This window comes from Narcine bancroftii, chromosome 4, assembly GCF_036971445.1.
Source record: "Narcine bancroftii isolate sNarBan1 chromosome 4, sNarBan1.hap1, whole genome shotgun sequence".
NCBI lineage: Eukaryota > Metazoa > Chordata > Chondrichthyes > Torpediniformes > Narcinidae > Narcine > Narcine bancroftii.
The window spans coordinates 190,904,062-190,917,692 of record NC_091472.1 but is presented as its reverse complement, the minus strand read 5'-3'; the positions used below and the strand labels follow the sequence as shown (position 1 = coordinate 190,917,692).

The following is a 13,631-nucleotide window of genomic DNA, read 5'->3' as shown; positions in this document are numbered from 1 at the left end:
TCCAGTTGGTATTCTCACACCATAACATGAGATTTTCTGTAGTGCCACTCATCATTGCTGCTCATAAGGTCAACTATTATCATGTCATCTGCGCACTATTTCAAGCCCAAATAAGCTATCAAAACTCATCAACAACGCTAACCATACTCAAGTGTTACTTGGGCACTTCCACAATACTTCTCCCTAAAAGCAGCAGCAACAGTAGATGAGAAGCTGATGGAAGAAATGCAGTAAAAATGTGGAACAGAAAATCACACATCTGTCTGAATCTCAATTATTGCACATTTACCCAACTCAAAGCTGTTGTACAAGCATTAGCCAGATCACACGACTACTGAAGGTTTAAAAAGGGCCACTTTTCCCAATGAGGCATTAAATCCAAGCACTTTCATCCCTCTCAGGGAGGAGCAAAAGATTTTACATCTTTATAGATTTGTCTCTGGCACCCAAAATATGGTTTCCAACGCTTACCGGTACTTCACGTGGCCCCATGTCCACTTCAACATTCAAGATGAGTCACTCACAAGATCATGCTATGGAAATACAACTTTGCTCTTGCTCAACTTCAATAGTCCAATCAGGGATTCCTCACTTCATGAAAATTTGCTTTGAGGAAGAAACTAGTGTTCACTATCCAAAAGAAATTTGAATGGGTTTTCACCTTTATGAAAATAGTAGTGAGTGGGACTTCACTTTACACCATTTTGGCTTAAGAAAGGTGTAATGGAAGATTTAAACCGTCTTTCTTACTTTTGCAGCCAAGGCTGAGAACCTCCTTGTTGCATATGAATTAGTAGACACACCTAAATTCCACCATGGGGCCCAGGGATGCATATGAATCAGTAGACATTATCCAACTTCCACCATGAAGCCTAGAGATGCAGTTGTCTTTTGTTGGTCGCAGACTGTCAGGAGACCAACTTTTGGGTAATATAAGCCATGGTGCCACTGCTGAAGTTTGAGACTCTCCAAGAGGTGGCAACATCTCTCAGCAAGAAGAAGAACTTCAAGAGCCCAGCTAACGTCCCGGTCGAGGGAGGTAGAGAAGCTGCTACCGACCGGCACCCCGACAACCTATAAAGACTTGTATAAACTGAACTGCTCTTGGTGTGTGGGTGTCTATTTTCTTTCGGTAGCTCAAACACTGTGACCAATCTAAAATGATCAAAATGAGAAGTATAAGTTTACCCAAGACAAAAGGTTTCCTAGAAATGTTCTGCTTTCATAAAGCAGGGTATAACCTGTACACAAACTGCATCATTGCATATATTTGCATATTAAAGTCCAGAGTTATAACCACAAAATGCTCTTTTACAATATTACTTAACATTCAGCAAAATAGAAATAAAGACATGCATTTCAAAATATCCTGTTACATACACCGCACTCTATAATTATATACTGAAGTAGAAAAGTTTATTACAGTTTAATCATTAAATAAACACCTGTGGTGGTATGCCATTAGGCAGGTGAACCGGCCCCGCTTGTCACGACCTCGGCACCGGGCTCAGAAGCTCACGCTTGGGGACTCGTGTGATGCCCCGGTGACGTCGGGGCCCCCCAGCACGGTTCTCAGCCAGGTCCGGGCTGGGAGTACAAGACCAGCAAGGCAGCCAGCAATAAACCAGTTTTGCTCACTGAACTCAACCCATCCTTCAGTTAGCAGTGTAGCCGCCTGCTACACACCATTACTTAGTCTCATTCTGACTGAACACTGACATTAAATCAACTGCAAGACTTCTTTTGAGACCTTTTCGTTCAGATTAATAATAGGAACTTCAAAATAACAAACCTTTGGTCTGTTTTCTGTGCAAATCTTATCAAAGTTTATTTAGTTAGAGGAGAGAATCTTTGGTACTGGGGAGTGGCACACATTTCCTCCCTCAGGTCTCTCATCATCCTGGCACTTCCCCTTCTCACTCTCGACTTGAGGCAGAAAGTACAAAAGCACAAAGTCCACAAAGAGTTTCTTTCCCGCAAACAGCCATCAGGCTCTTGAACCTCCCCATGCTACCCTGACCATTAACCCAGAACCATCAAAATTCTGTCTGCATTATTAAAATCTCACTTTATTTTGTAGCAACTACAACAGCGAATATTTCTTTCCTTTTACATCATCTCTTTTTCTGTCTTCTGGCATATTGTGGCAATTTAAATTTATGCCATCATTGTTATGTATCTTATTTTGGTGTTTCAGTATTACTGCAGCAAATAAGAATTTTAGTGCCTCTGTATATTGTAGTTGTACTGTATACTGTGATGCAGAACACAGCTTCCACAATTCAATCTTAAATCTATCACTTAAATCACAAGTACAATTCCATAGTCTATCCTTGTGTGAAATGCTTTGTACCATTTAGGCTGCACCTTTAAAGAAAACAATTCTAAATAATAATATTTAATTTCTTCACTGATGTGGACTCGGTTTTTTGACCTAATGCCTAGATATCAGTTATAGTCCATCACACGAGAGTTAATACTTGTGGCAAGTGTCCACCTGGTTTTGAAGTTGAAATTTAACCCTTCCACCCTCTAATAAATTAAATTTTTCAATAATACACGAGATCAAAATGGGTACATTCACTCTAGAATTGGATTTCATCCCAAATGTCAAAAGTCTGTAAAAAAAAAATCTTAAAATTGATGCAATTCCTTTTCACAAATCAATTAAATTTTGGTCAGTCAGAAATGGGAGTAAACACACTTAAAGGAATTTCTTCATCCCTTTAAAACAAGAACTTATCAGATTAGCTATGTTGATCATTCTTTTAAACCTATGCTCTAGAAATAACATCATTGACAGGATAAATAAATTACATTACTAAAGATAGTTACTGAAGTTACAGATGAAAATAAATTCTTTCTATTCACATTTCTGTATTACACCTAATTCATGACTTAACCCAATCAAAAAAAACTGTCCTTTAATTAACAGTCAAATATTTCACTATTCCTTAGAAAGTCCCTAAAACTTTCTAAATACTCAGAAAATAATTTAAACATCACTATCAATTTTCCTGATAGATTGTTACAAAGCCACATTGTGCATTGTGTCACAAGCTACTTTCCTCAGAGATCCTCAATACCAGCTGCATGGATTGTGCACATATAGTGATGCATGCCTGCCACAGCAAACCCTTGATGCCCAACTTATCACTGGAGAAGGGGAATGGCACGCAGGATCCATGGGATGAACAGCCGACTTCTGTCCTAAATCGCATGGTCAACAAAAGCGTTCAAAGAAAAGCTGATATGCCTGCAGCTCTAGGAATGGACTTGTCCTTCACCCCGACCCATTCTAAAATAAATCCCAGAAAAGAAATTATCCTACATGCTGAGGGATCATCACTACCAATTATAGCTGTTTATCTACAAGTAAAAAAATGAGATGCAAAAGAAAACCTTGCCATTCAGTGTGGTTACCAGATGGCAATCTTTGTGTACTGGACAAGAGACAGCCATTGTCCTCTTTCATGTTGTAAACCTTCACTCAATTCGGAAAATAAACATGTCAGAAGTGGCCTGTGGTCACGTTACATGATATGGTGCTTTCACGATTAGACAAAAGTTCCTCTGCATGTTGTATTCGATATCTAAAGTATCTTGAAGTTCTTCCAGCACAGCAGTGGATAAATGAAGCAGCAGAATTAGAATTAAAGTCATGATCCAGGTTTGAACCCAGATCCAACTCAGCTATAAGCAGTGAAACCACAGAAATACTGCAGGAACTCAGCAGGAGGTCAAAGATGTAGAACCTACATTTGGGGCCAGAGCCCTTTTCTTCAGGGACTTCTCAGGCAAAAGCAGGTTCACTACAATTAGCTCAACGTCTCCTGGTTAAAAGAGGTTTGCAAAACACAAAAGAAAACTAACAGCCTCCTGACCATTCAGTCAAAATGCCTTTTTTAAACACATCCATGGAATCACCTCCTGGTATAGATGAGCACTTTCAGGAAAACATGGGGGGGGGGGGGGAAGCAAATGGAACTAATCCAGTCAAACTTCACAATGTGAGCAGCAGTTTAAAAGTGATGCAGAATTATGCATTTCACTTCTTGGATATTTGGGGGTCTTTTGACTTTTGGAATCACAAATCCCTCAAATCAGAAATAATTCCCTCCAAAACAAAATCTCCCAAGAAGAGACAGTTTCCCTGGAAACTAAAAACTTCCTGAAGTTTTTTTTTAAATGTGGTGCACTCTTGGGGATGGAGAAGAAGAAAAAATCTAAAAATACTTTTCACAGGGGAAAGGAAATAAAAAATAATGGTTTGCAATTTCTTATTTAAACTGTGAAAAAGACATTTTTTTTTTAAATCTGCGGTTCTCACTTCTCGGATGTCCTCAGCTTTCACTTCTAACGTGACTCGCCCAGATTTAGCAAGTCGGGGGGCGGAGGAGGGAGGGGGGAGTTTAAATTCGACGGCAACTGTGAACCCAGATTCAAACCGCATTGGTAGCGGTCGCGGGAATTGTGACAGGTCACCTGCTGCCTGGATGAGCAACCTAATTCGATGGACATGTGATCCCCTCTTTCTTTCCCCCCCCCCCCAAAAAAAAACAAGAGGAATTACAAGCTCACAGGCTTGGCTTTCGGGGAGGGCAGCAAGCGGGCTGGCAAGGTCACCTTCCATCTCCCCAGTCTGAGGGGCGGCGCCAGCAAATCCGGCCCGACCGAGACGACACGGCTGCTCACTTCAGAGCTCAACGTCCCCAACAGAGCAAAGACAACTGAAGGAACGCATCTCACACGCACCAACCCCCTACCCCCCCCCCCCCACCACCACATCTGCCCCTAAAAGCACCCGCCCGCCAGCCACAAAGACCACCCCTTTGCCCCGTAGTGGGAACTTCAGGGCCGCATGGTGGGGAGAGGAGGAGGGGGGGCTTCTGAAGTCTTCCCCGCTTCCTCCCCCCCCCCCCCCTCCAGCGTTTGCCTCTCGCTTTGAAATGGACTTGTCATTTTCTCTGCTGCAAGACATCAATCATAAAAGTGTTGGGGGGGGGGGAATCTGGGAGTCTTGGACCCCGAATAAAATTACACAGCGAAGGATGAGCGCCCCGATCCGGCAGATGAGCCGAGAGCTGCCAACTGTCCGCCGCTAAGTTGCGTTTCACTGGAACCGGGACCCTCAAAACACGAGCCTGGAAGACGTTGAGTCTTCGGCAAACATGACAGCAGCGCAAATGACTGCGACCTTCAAACATTTTCTTCCCCCGTCTCCCCCCCCCCCCCAAAAAAGCAGTTTCCTCAATTTCCTTATTGTATTTTGAAAGACAAAAGTTATCTAATTAATCCGCCACAGAAGTTGCAAGCGGCCATGGTCATGCTGCAATCTGGACTCCAAATGAAAGTGCCTTCCCAACATCTTGGCCAAATATTAAAGAGGATGCGGGGGGAGGGAAGAAAAGTTAACAACGTTTCAGAAACGCAGCCTAAACGGTGATCATTTCGATTGTTTTTTATCAAGAAAGAGCCCAAGCTGGTGTCGCCGTTGCGCCGAGCGAGGCAGACGGTGGCCAGGCTCATTTCCACAATCCAATGGAGAGCCATTGAACGATCAGCCTGCCCAATTTATTTAAAAAGCCATTTCCCTAAACAGAAGAAGCTGAAGCCCCCCTTCCCGCGCAGACGGGTCGCTCGCGTTCGTGTGCGAGGACGGCCGGCCGGCTTTCTCGCGGCGTGGACGGCCAGCCGCGGCGCGCAGCCCCGACCCCATGTTAGCGGCGCGGGCTGATCGATGATTGAACTGAACAAAGGCAGAGATCAATTTCTAATACGTATCAATGGGCAGCCGGGGAGTTGGGTGCCCGCGGAGAGTGGCGCGCCCCGGCTGGGAGGCCCGAGCCGCTGGCGGCGGGCACCCGTGTCCGCCCGCGGAAAGCCGCCTCTCCGTCACTAACCTGCAGCCGCCGCAGATCCAATTTCTTCCAATATTGGAGCATCGATCCCACATTGGCGGCCATCTTGGGGGATATTGAAGCGATATTTTCTCTTTTTTTTCCCTTCGGCTCCACTAAATATCCGGGCTGGATTCCCGCTTCAACTGGCCACTTCATAGAAATGCAAGGAGGGAGCGCAACTCAGTGACCACCACCAACAACAAGGGCTGAAACCCGCCAGCTCCCGGGCCAGCCGCTTAAAGGAAACTCTTCCTGCCCCTTTTCTTTACCCCCCCCAAAAAAAATTTTGTTGAACTTCACTTTAATATTTTTCTCCCCGAGAATGCACTTGATTTTGATCAGATTAATGCACCAACAAAAGTGAACAATTATCAGTGGGCGGGCCAAGTCAGAAGTCTAAACAAATTACAGCACCTTCCCCAATATTACACCCGAGAGGAGGGAGAGTGAGGAGGGGGGGGAGGTTGCATGGAGTTTTTTTTTACATCCAGATGTCAAGCGCAATGTTTTGATGGTTAACTTTGCCGTCCCAGCCGCTGGGTACAAAATATGTTCCGCTCAATCGCAACGGCACAACTTTGCCGAGGAGTTTCCCCCGATGCTGACCCAGTCTGCACTGGATGCTTGACCAAAAGTAGGACCCGCAAATATTGTTGCGAAGGACAATAACCATTTCGATGTGATTTCTGCGTGAGTGCTTTAAACGGACCTGTAATCATTCTCTGCAGCCGGGCGGGGGAGGGGCGTTTTTAATTGATAAGCGATAACTTTATAACAATATCGAATTAGACCATGTACATTGATGGAAGTGCATGGATATGCCACCAAGGATGTGATAAGACTTTAAACGGTTTATTTGCAACTAATTCATTGCGAATCATGTTGAATTTGGGGAGAAAAACAAATCTGCCCACAAGAGGGGCTGAGACAGTTTCTCCGCCGGGATGCAAAGTAACCCGTGGCTTCCTGCAACAACTGCACACGGTGGGTGAGAGGGAGAGGGGGAGGGGGTGGGGGGGGGGTGAGGGGCCGGTGAGGGGCCTTCGTCTAATTTTAAAATTTGTCTTATTTTCTAAGAGATGTAACGCAGTGAAAATATACGAGGTAAATAAAAGTGCAGCCAACTGTCGCTGATGACTGATGTGTGCCATTTCCTTGAAGGTGGGGGTGGGGGAGGGGGGGCACTTTGGTTCTGTCGCGGCGACATGGAAGTCAGCGATCAGTGTTACATCACGGACCACCCAAGCTTCCTCCCTCGCTCTGCCCCGTAGCGTTACGGGACAGTCCCGGGCCGCGCAGGAGCTTCCTATCTCGGAATTGGCAGCTCGTCGGCGCCACCGAGGGCAACAGCGAAAAGGTTGCTCTCTCAGTTTCTCCATCTTCAGACAAGGGCACACAACTCATCCTTTGATTTTCCAGGCGATGAATCTACGGTGTAAGAAGTAGATCCGAGAAGAACACAGGTAACACTTGAGAACCCCCCCCCCCCTCCCCCTTTACAATGGTTCCAACCCACAAGTGGCCAGGGGTTTCCCAGAAGAGTACCCCGCTTAATGTCGTTCACTCTCGAGGTGATGCATTTTGAAGCTCCTGCCTTGTGCCTGAAAAGAAACATTCAGTGCTCACCCCTTCAGAAGCCCCATGATTATTTCTGACTCTGAATTTAATAAGCCCTTCCATCGGCGATGTATTGATGTTCTAGAATCTAGATATTACCATTTCTATTCGCAAATAGCTTCAGAAATTTCAAGTCTGCAAATTAAATTGCCATCTTTTTCCAGAGGTTGATAACCCCTGTTTTAAAAATCTTTCAGCGTAGTTTTCTTTACGTGGGCAAATAATGAAAGTGACGTGCCTGCAGCTGCAAGCATGTAGAGGCTGATACATTGTGACTGGTGCTTGTGTTGGCAAATAACGCCGTGCTGTATAACCAACCCGCTGACAGATTTGGCCAGAGTGAATCTACTGAAATGGTTGACTCTTCCCGGTGATTACAACTCGGTGCTGCCTTCCCCACCTCAATAAAGGGAGCTCTCCGCAGCTACAATTTATGTCCATGCTAGATCCAGAGATTTGTTTTAAAAAAGAACAGAGGCTTGTGGAACTACTCAGCCTGCCAGGCAGCACCTATGGAGAAAGGGAAACGGGTGATTTATCGGAAATATTAACACTTTTTCTCTCTCCACAGAAGCTACCTGACTTACTGAATATACTTCAGCTTCTGTAGAATTTGTGGATTTTTTAAATTACTCTGGCTCAAGCTATCAGAACCTAAATGCTACGCCCAGACATTTGAGCTCTTTATTCAGACTCATGCCAATGTGCATTCGCATTTTTGATCAGTTTCTGAACAAACAGGCATTCATTATGCCCAATGCAACTTATGCAAATTTCCAGTGTTAAATGAATCACACTTTGGTAGAACGTTCTTGGAGTATAATTTCGATTTCACGTGAACATTGAAGATCAGCCATCCGTTGCAGGTTCAGTTCAATTTTCATCTTTCGTGATTTTAAAAGCAATAGAGGTAGGTAAGTTGTTTCCTTTGGTGGCGGAGATTAGAACTAGGGGACATAACCTCAAGATTCAGGGTAGTAGATTTATGGCAGAGGAACTGCTTTTCCCCAGAGGGACTGATGAACTTGTGGAATTCGCTGCCCATTGAAGCAGTGGAGGTTACCTCAGTAAATATATTTAAGACAATTTTGGATAGATTTTTTTTTTTGACCAAGTAGGGGAATTAAGGTATATCGGGATAAGGCAGGTAGATGGAGGTGGGCCAATAATCTGATCACCCATAATTACATTGAATGGTGTAGCAAGCTTAATGGGCCAGATGGCCTACTCCTATTTCTTATGCTCTTGTGAATGGTTACACCTTAGGGACACATGGAAAACACTCATTTCTGACCTTGTCATTTGGAGCAGAGAGCTTACAGCAATCTCAAATTGGATAGTTAATGTAACTCCAAGATAGATTTAATGTTACAATGCTAATACTTTCCACTTTGTTCCATTGTTTGGGTCTCAGTTTCTTTCTGGATTCCACTTTTCTTGTTTTTTTTAATATTTGCCAGAATTATACTTATGAAATTATGTGATACATAATGTGGACTGTGTCAGAGAGTTTTGTGACTAGTATTGCCACAGAATTGGAGATGTACATTTTTAAAAAATTATTCGCAGGACGATAGAAGCCGATTCCAGCCATTTAAGCCTGCGCTGCCATCCAAATTGACCTTCAACCCCATACATTTTGAAGGGTGGGAGGAAACCTGAGTATCTGAAGGAAACCTGCACAGACATGGGGAGAACGTACAAACTCCTTGCAGACCGCACTGGATTCGAACTCAGGTCGCTGGTGCTGTAATCGTGTTGTGCTAACCACTTCTCTAACTGTGCGGCCTTAAAAGGCCTTAATCATGAGGGCCTTAAACTGTGACCTTTCCCTATGGAGTCTCTGTAACTAAGTTTCAGTGGGCCCCTCAGCATGTAGTGGTGGACCATGAAATGTGCTGGTCTCCAATAGTTGATCACAAACACCTCCTTGCACTGGAGGACCAGTGAGTTTCAGACAGACACCAAAGGATGTCTTCCACCATGTTGCTAATCTGCCAGCAGCACTAAACATTTGTCTTGGTGTGTGTTCCTGCAAACAAGCTGTAGAACACAGAATCCTGTGCTCTATCACTGTATGGGCTGAACTATTACATTTCCTTACAGTCACTCTACCAGAAGGAAATGGATGATGGTCTAATCTGTTCCTGCCTCCTCTGCAGGTACAAAGCCAAATGAATAGTAAAGACTGCTTTCTCTTCAGTCAGGGAGGGTGGGGCTGGAAACACTATCCTTTATTCACAACATAACATGCAGGCAGAAACATGTGGAATCAGGTTCCCCACGGGCAAGCAGACATTACAGTGTGCTTCTATCACATTTCACTGCTGGCATAGTCACAATGTCTTTGGCACTCCTGAGCCAGTGCATTTAAAAATGGTTAAAATTAAAAATATATATATCAGTAATCAATGGGGTAAATACAATCCATCCACAAATAACGGGTGTTCACTCTTATTGTGAAATACAGACGAGAAACGTGTCAATATTTATCCTGTGGTGCCATGTTGATTTAATTATAATATTTGAGAGGGGTAATTCAGCTTCTTTTCTTGAAGGGAAGATAATGTTTTACATTTTTAGAAGGTGGGGTCCATGAAGCTTATGAATAAAGGCAGAATGTACATCCAAATTATAATTCTGGATAATAGGCTGCATATCAGTAGTTCTTCACATTACTCCAATTCTAACATCTTATTAACTCTCCCTCCTGAATTAATCTACTAAGATGTACTCATATATAATGAGCCACAAGCTGTTCCATGCTGCATTCTGTCATTAGGTACCAGTTTTGCATTTAAACATAACAGCAATAGAGATTGAAACGATGATATGGCCCATGAAATTTTCTTCATGCAGTTCATTCGCTTTCCCATCGTGGCCTGCATAAAACAAGCCCCAGTCCCTTACTGTTTCTATTTTATTCATTGCAAATGTGCTATCACTTATGTCAGTATCATGCTTTTTTACACAAAGCTAATTAACTGCTTGAGAAACTTTGAAAGGTCAATATTGTAAATGCACTATGATTGGCTATTGTGCTTTGTTATCATAAATGAAATGAAATGCTGAAGAATCGGACAAAATCGCACGTTCCTACAATTACAATATGTCTACAGGCTATGAATTATGATTTAAAAATTGAGATTCATCCATTCTACCCTCTGAGGAAAATTTGTCCAATTTTACATCACTAGAAAAATAATATTAGAGTCAATTGAATATGTTTGTACAACCTGTTGAGTCTCAGACCTGGTTGTGAACATATTGATGGAAATCATCACATTTTGTACCATAAAAGAGTAAAAGGAACCATTGGTTATGACTTTTTTTGGTGGCTCACTAAATCATTTCCACGAGATGTTGCTGGTTATATCTGTGGCACGAGGACAGTGGAATACACTGAATTTATTTGCATTACTGCTGGTCTCAGAGGCATCAGTCTCATTTTTCTGTTAAGAGTAAAGATGACATATGTTCTTTTAACAAGGAGAATCATATCTGGGTTTCCAAAGAAATGACAATCATTAACAAATTCTGTAAGTGGATAGAGGTAATTGCAAGATTCACTGCACTCGTACAACTTGCAATTGTCTGAATTTTGACATATAATTTGTACCATGTTTCCAGACGCAAATGGATGCCTGTACAACATTTCTCTGCCTTAATCAGGTCATCAGCGAGAAGTGACAAGGGTATTTCAGAGTGAGAAAACTCTTTTCTGCTTGGAAATATGCAAGTCAAGGAGCGCTCATGTAGGGTCTTAGTAACTATTTTCAAGGTTATACAAGGGAATAGGCTGCTTATATAAGAAATGATGCTGAGAAAAGAAGGACTGCTTTACGAACGAGGCATAGCAATTAGGCAGATGGTCTTGCACATGAATTTTTTGTTATAAATATCAAATGTATACAATAAATCAATCTGCAAAGTGAAAGTGGAGTCCCTAAAATAGGAACAAATCTGTGAAACATTGAGCAGTGAAGTCATAGCTTGTGACAGTGTTGGATTATGAAGAAAAGAAGCAATTTATTAAATAATGATTAATGAATACATGGGAAAGGATTGAGTTTCAGCCAATAGGAGCAGCAGTGCTTTGTAACACAGTGCAATGCAGTGGAACTCCAAACGTAGAAAGCAAGTGCCTCTAGTGTCGTGGAAGAAACCGAAAATCTTGCATTTTCTAATACTACATTCAAAATAATATTCGGCCTAGGCTGTCTAGAGGAGATGGAATAGTGTATTGGAGGAAATATAAAGACAAGAAAATGTAAAATACCTTGTAGGTAACTGCTTCTTATGTTGTTCTTAAACACTAATTGATAGGAAGGTACATTTTTATTTATCTCATGTTATGTTGCAGTGACAATCATAGACAATTGAATTGTTGGTCTATTACCTGTCAACATCATGAATGGTTGACTATTGCTCACTGTGTTATCAATTACTGAGCAATAAAACTATTCTCTCCACACAGCATAGTTCCTCAGACAACCATCTGCTCTGTTGCTGTCCACATGAATCAGAATCAGAATTTATTGTCATGAACAAGTCAAGAAATTCGGTGTTTTGTGGCAGCGTCATAGTGCAAACGTTCATATTAGAACCATCTTACAATATGAAAAAAATCAGTGCGCTAAAGGTGAGGCAGTGTTTTTGGTTCATTGATTATTCAGGAATCTGATGGCAGTGGGGAAGAAGCTGTCCTTGTGCCGCTGAGTGCTCGTTTTTAGGCTCTTGTACCTTTTTCCCCGATGGTAGCAGAGTGAAGAGGGCGTGGCCTGGAGGGTGGGGGTCTTTGAGGATAGAGGCTGCTTTTTTAAGACACTGCCTCATGTCGATGTCCTCGATGGAGTGAAGTCTGGAGCCTGAGATGTCGCAGGCAGAGTAAACAACCCTCAAGTTTTTTCTTATCTTGAGAGTTGGCGCCTCCAAACCAGGCAGTGACACAACGAGCCAGAATGCTCTCCACGGTATACCTGTAGAAGTTTTCAAGAGTTTTTGGTGACGAAGCGAATCTCCTCAGACACCTCACAAAGTATAGCCGCTGGCGAGCCTTCTTCATGATTGCATCAATGGGGAGGCTCGAGGACAGATCCTTGTAGACGTTGACAACCAGGAATTTGAAGGTTTTGACCCTCTCCAGTACTGAGCCCTTGATGAGGACTGGTCCATGTTCCCCTGACTTCCTCCTGAAGTTCACAGTCATCTCCTTGGTTTTGCTGACGTTGAGTGCAAGGTTGTTGGCGTGACACCATTCAACAAGCTGATCTATCTCCCTCCTGTACACTTCCTCATGTGATTCTGCCAACAACTGTGGTGTCATCAGCAAATCTGTAGATTGCATTGGAGTTGTGCCTGGCTACACAGTCATGGGTGTATAATGAGTAGAGCAGTGGGCTAAGCACACATCCTTGGGGTGCGCCTGTGTTGATGATCAGTGAGGAGGAGATACTGTTTCCAATTCGTACTGATTGTGGTCTTCTGATGAGAATGTCAAGGATCCAGCTGCAGAGGGGGTACAGAGGCTTAGAGTTTGTAGCTTCTTGAACTGCACTGAGGGAATAATGGTATCGAAGACCGAGCTGCAATTGATGAAGAGCAGCCGTATGTATGAATTGGCAGTTTCGAGATGATCGAGAGCTGAGTGGAGAGGCAGAGATATTGGATCTGCTGTGGAGCAATTTTGACAATAGGTGAATTGCATGACACTGCATGAAGTTTGGTAAACTGTAGTATTGTGGCGGCCCGCCACCGCGGAGATCGAGCCTGCACATCACGCAGCAGTAGTAAACAGCTGCATAACACACCGTAACACGTCCCTTAACACAGCGAACTGGCATGGTTGAAAGCTGAAGCCGGTCAAGACCAGCAGCCCTAAAATGGGGCTGGCCAAGCTGCCTAGCTAACAGGTCAATAACTGGCTGGGGAAGAAGGGTATTCACATGCAAGAATGTTCCCGCCCGCTGTTGTTATTCATGCAGCTGATGTCAGCCAATCAAACAAATGGCGGGAACTCCAACTGTATAAAAGGAGCCTTTCCAGCCTCAATACTCAGTGCTTAATCTCCCTCACTGCGTGTGTGTTTCTTTGTAGCCGTCGGCTACGTTA

General features: G+C 43.4%; 1 protein-coding gene and 1 long non-coding RNA gene across 7 annotated transcripts in view; one reads left to right on the top strand and one right to left on the bottom strand.

Moving 5' to 3' along the window:
• cux2b (cut-like homeobox 2b) overlaps nucleotides 1-7,730 on the bottom strand; it is a 392,464-nt gene extending 384,734 nt beyond the window's left edge. For all 6 annotated transcript variants that reach the window (XR_011356280.1, XR_011356281.1, XR_011356284.1 and 3 more), the window contains exons 1-2: nucleotides 7,530-7,730; nucleotides 5,904-6,053 (exon numbers count right to left, since the gene is read on the bottom strand). Coding sequence is in view for 1 of the 6 variants with exons in the window: in XM_069933362.1 (XP_069789463.1) it covers nucleotides 5,904-6,053; nucleotides 7,530-7,583 (204 nt within the window). In the remaining 5 variants the exon portion in view is untranslated. The remainder of the gene's footprint in view (nucleotides 1-5,903; nucleotides 6,054-7,529) is intronic.
• On the top strand, nucleotides 7,072-10,828 carry LOC138761375 (uncharacterized). Its single transcript, XR_011356285.1, has 3 exons — nucleotides 7,072-7,366; nucleotides 8,092-8,430; nucleotides 9,627-10,828. It is a non-coding gene; the product is annotated as an uncharacterized lncRNA (long non-coding RNA).
• The last annotated feature ends 2,803 nt before the right edge of the window (nucleotides 10,829-13,631 follow it).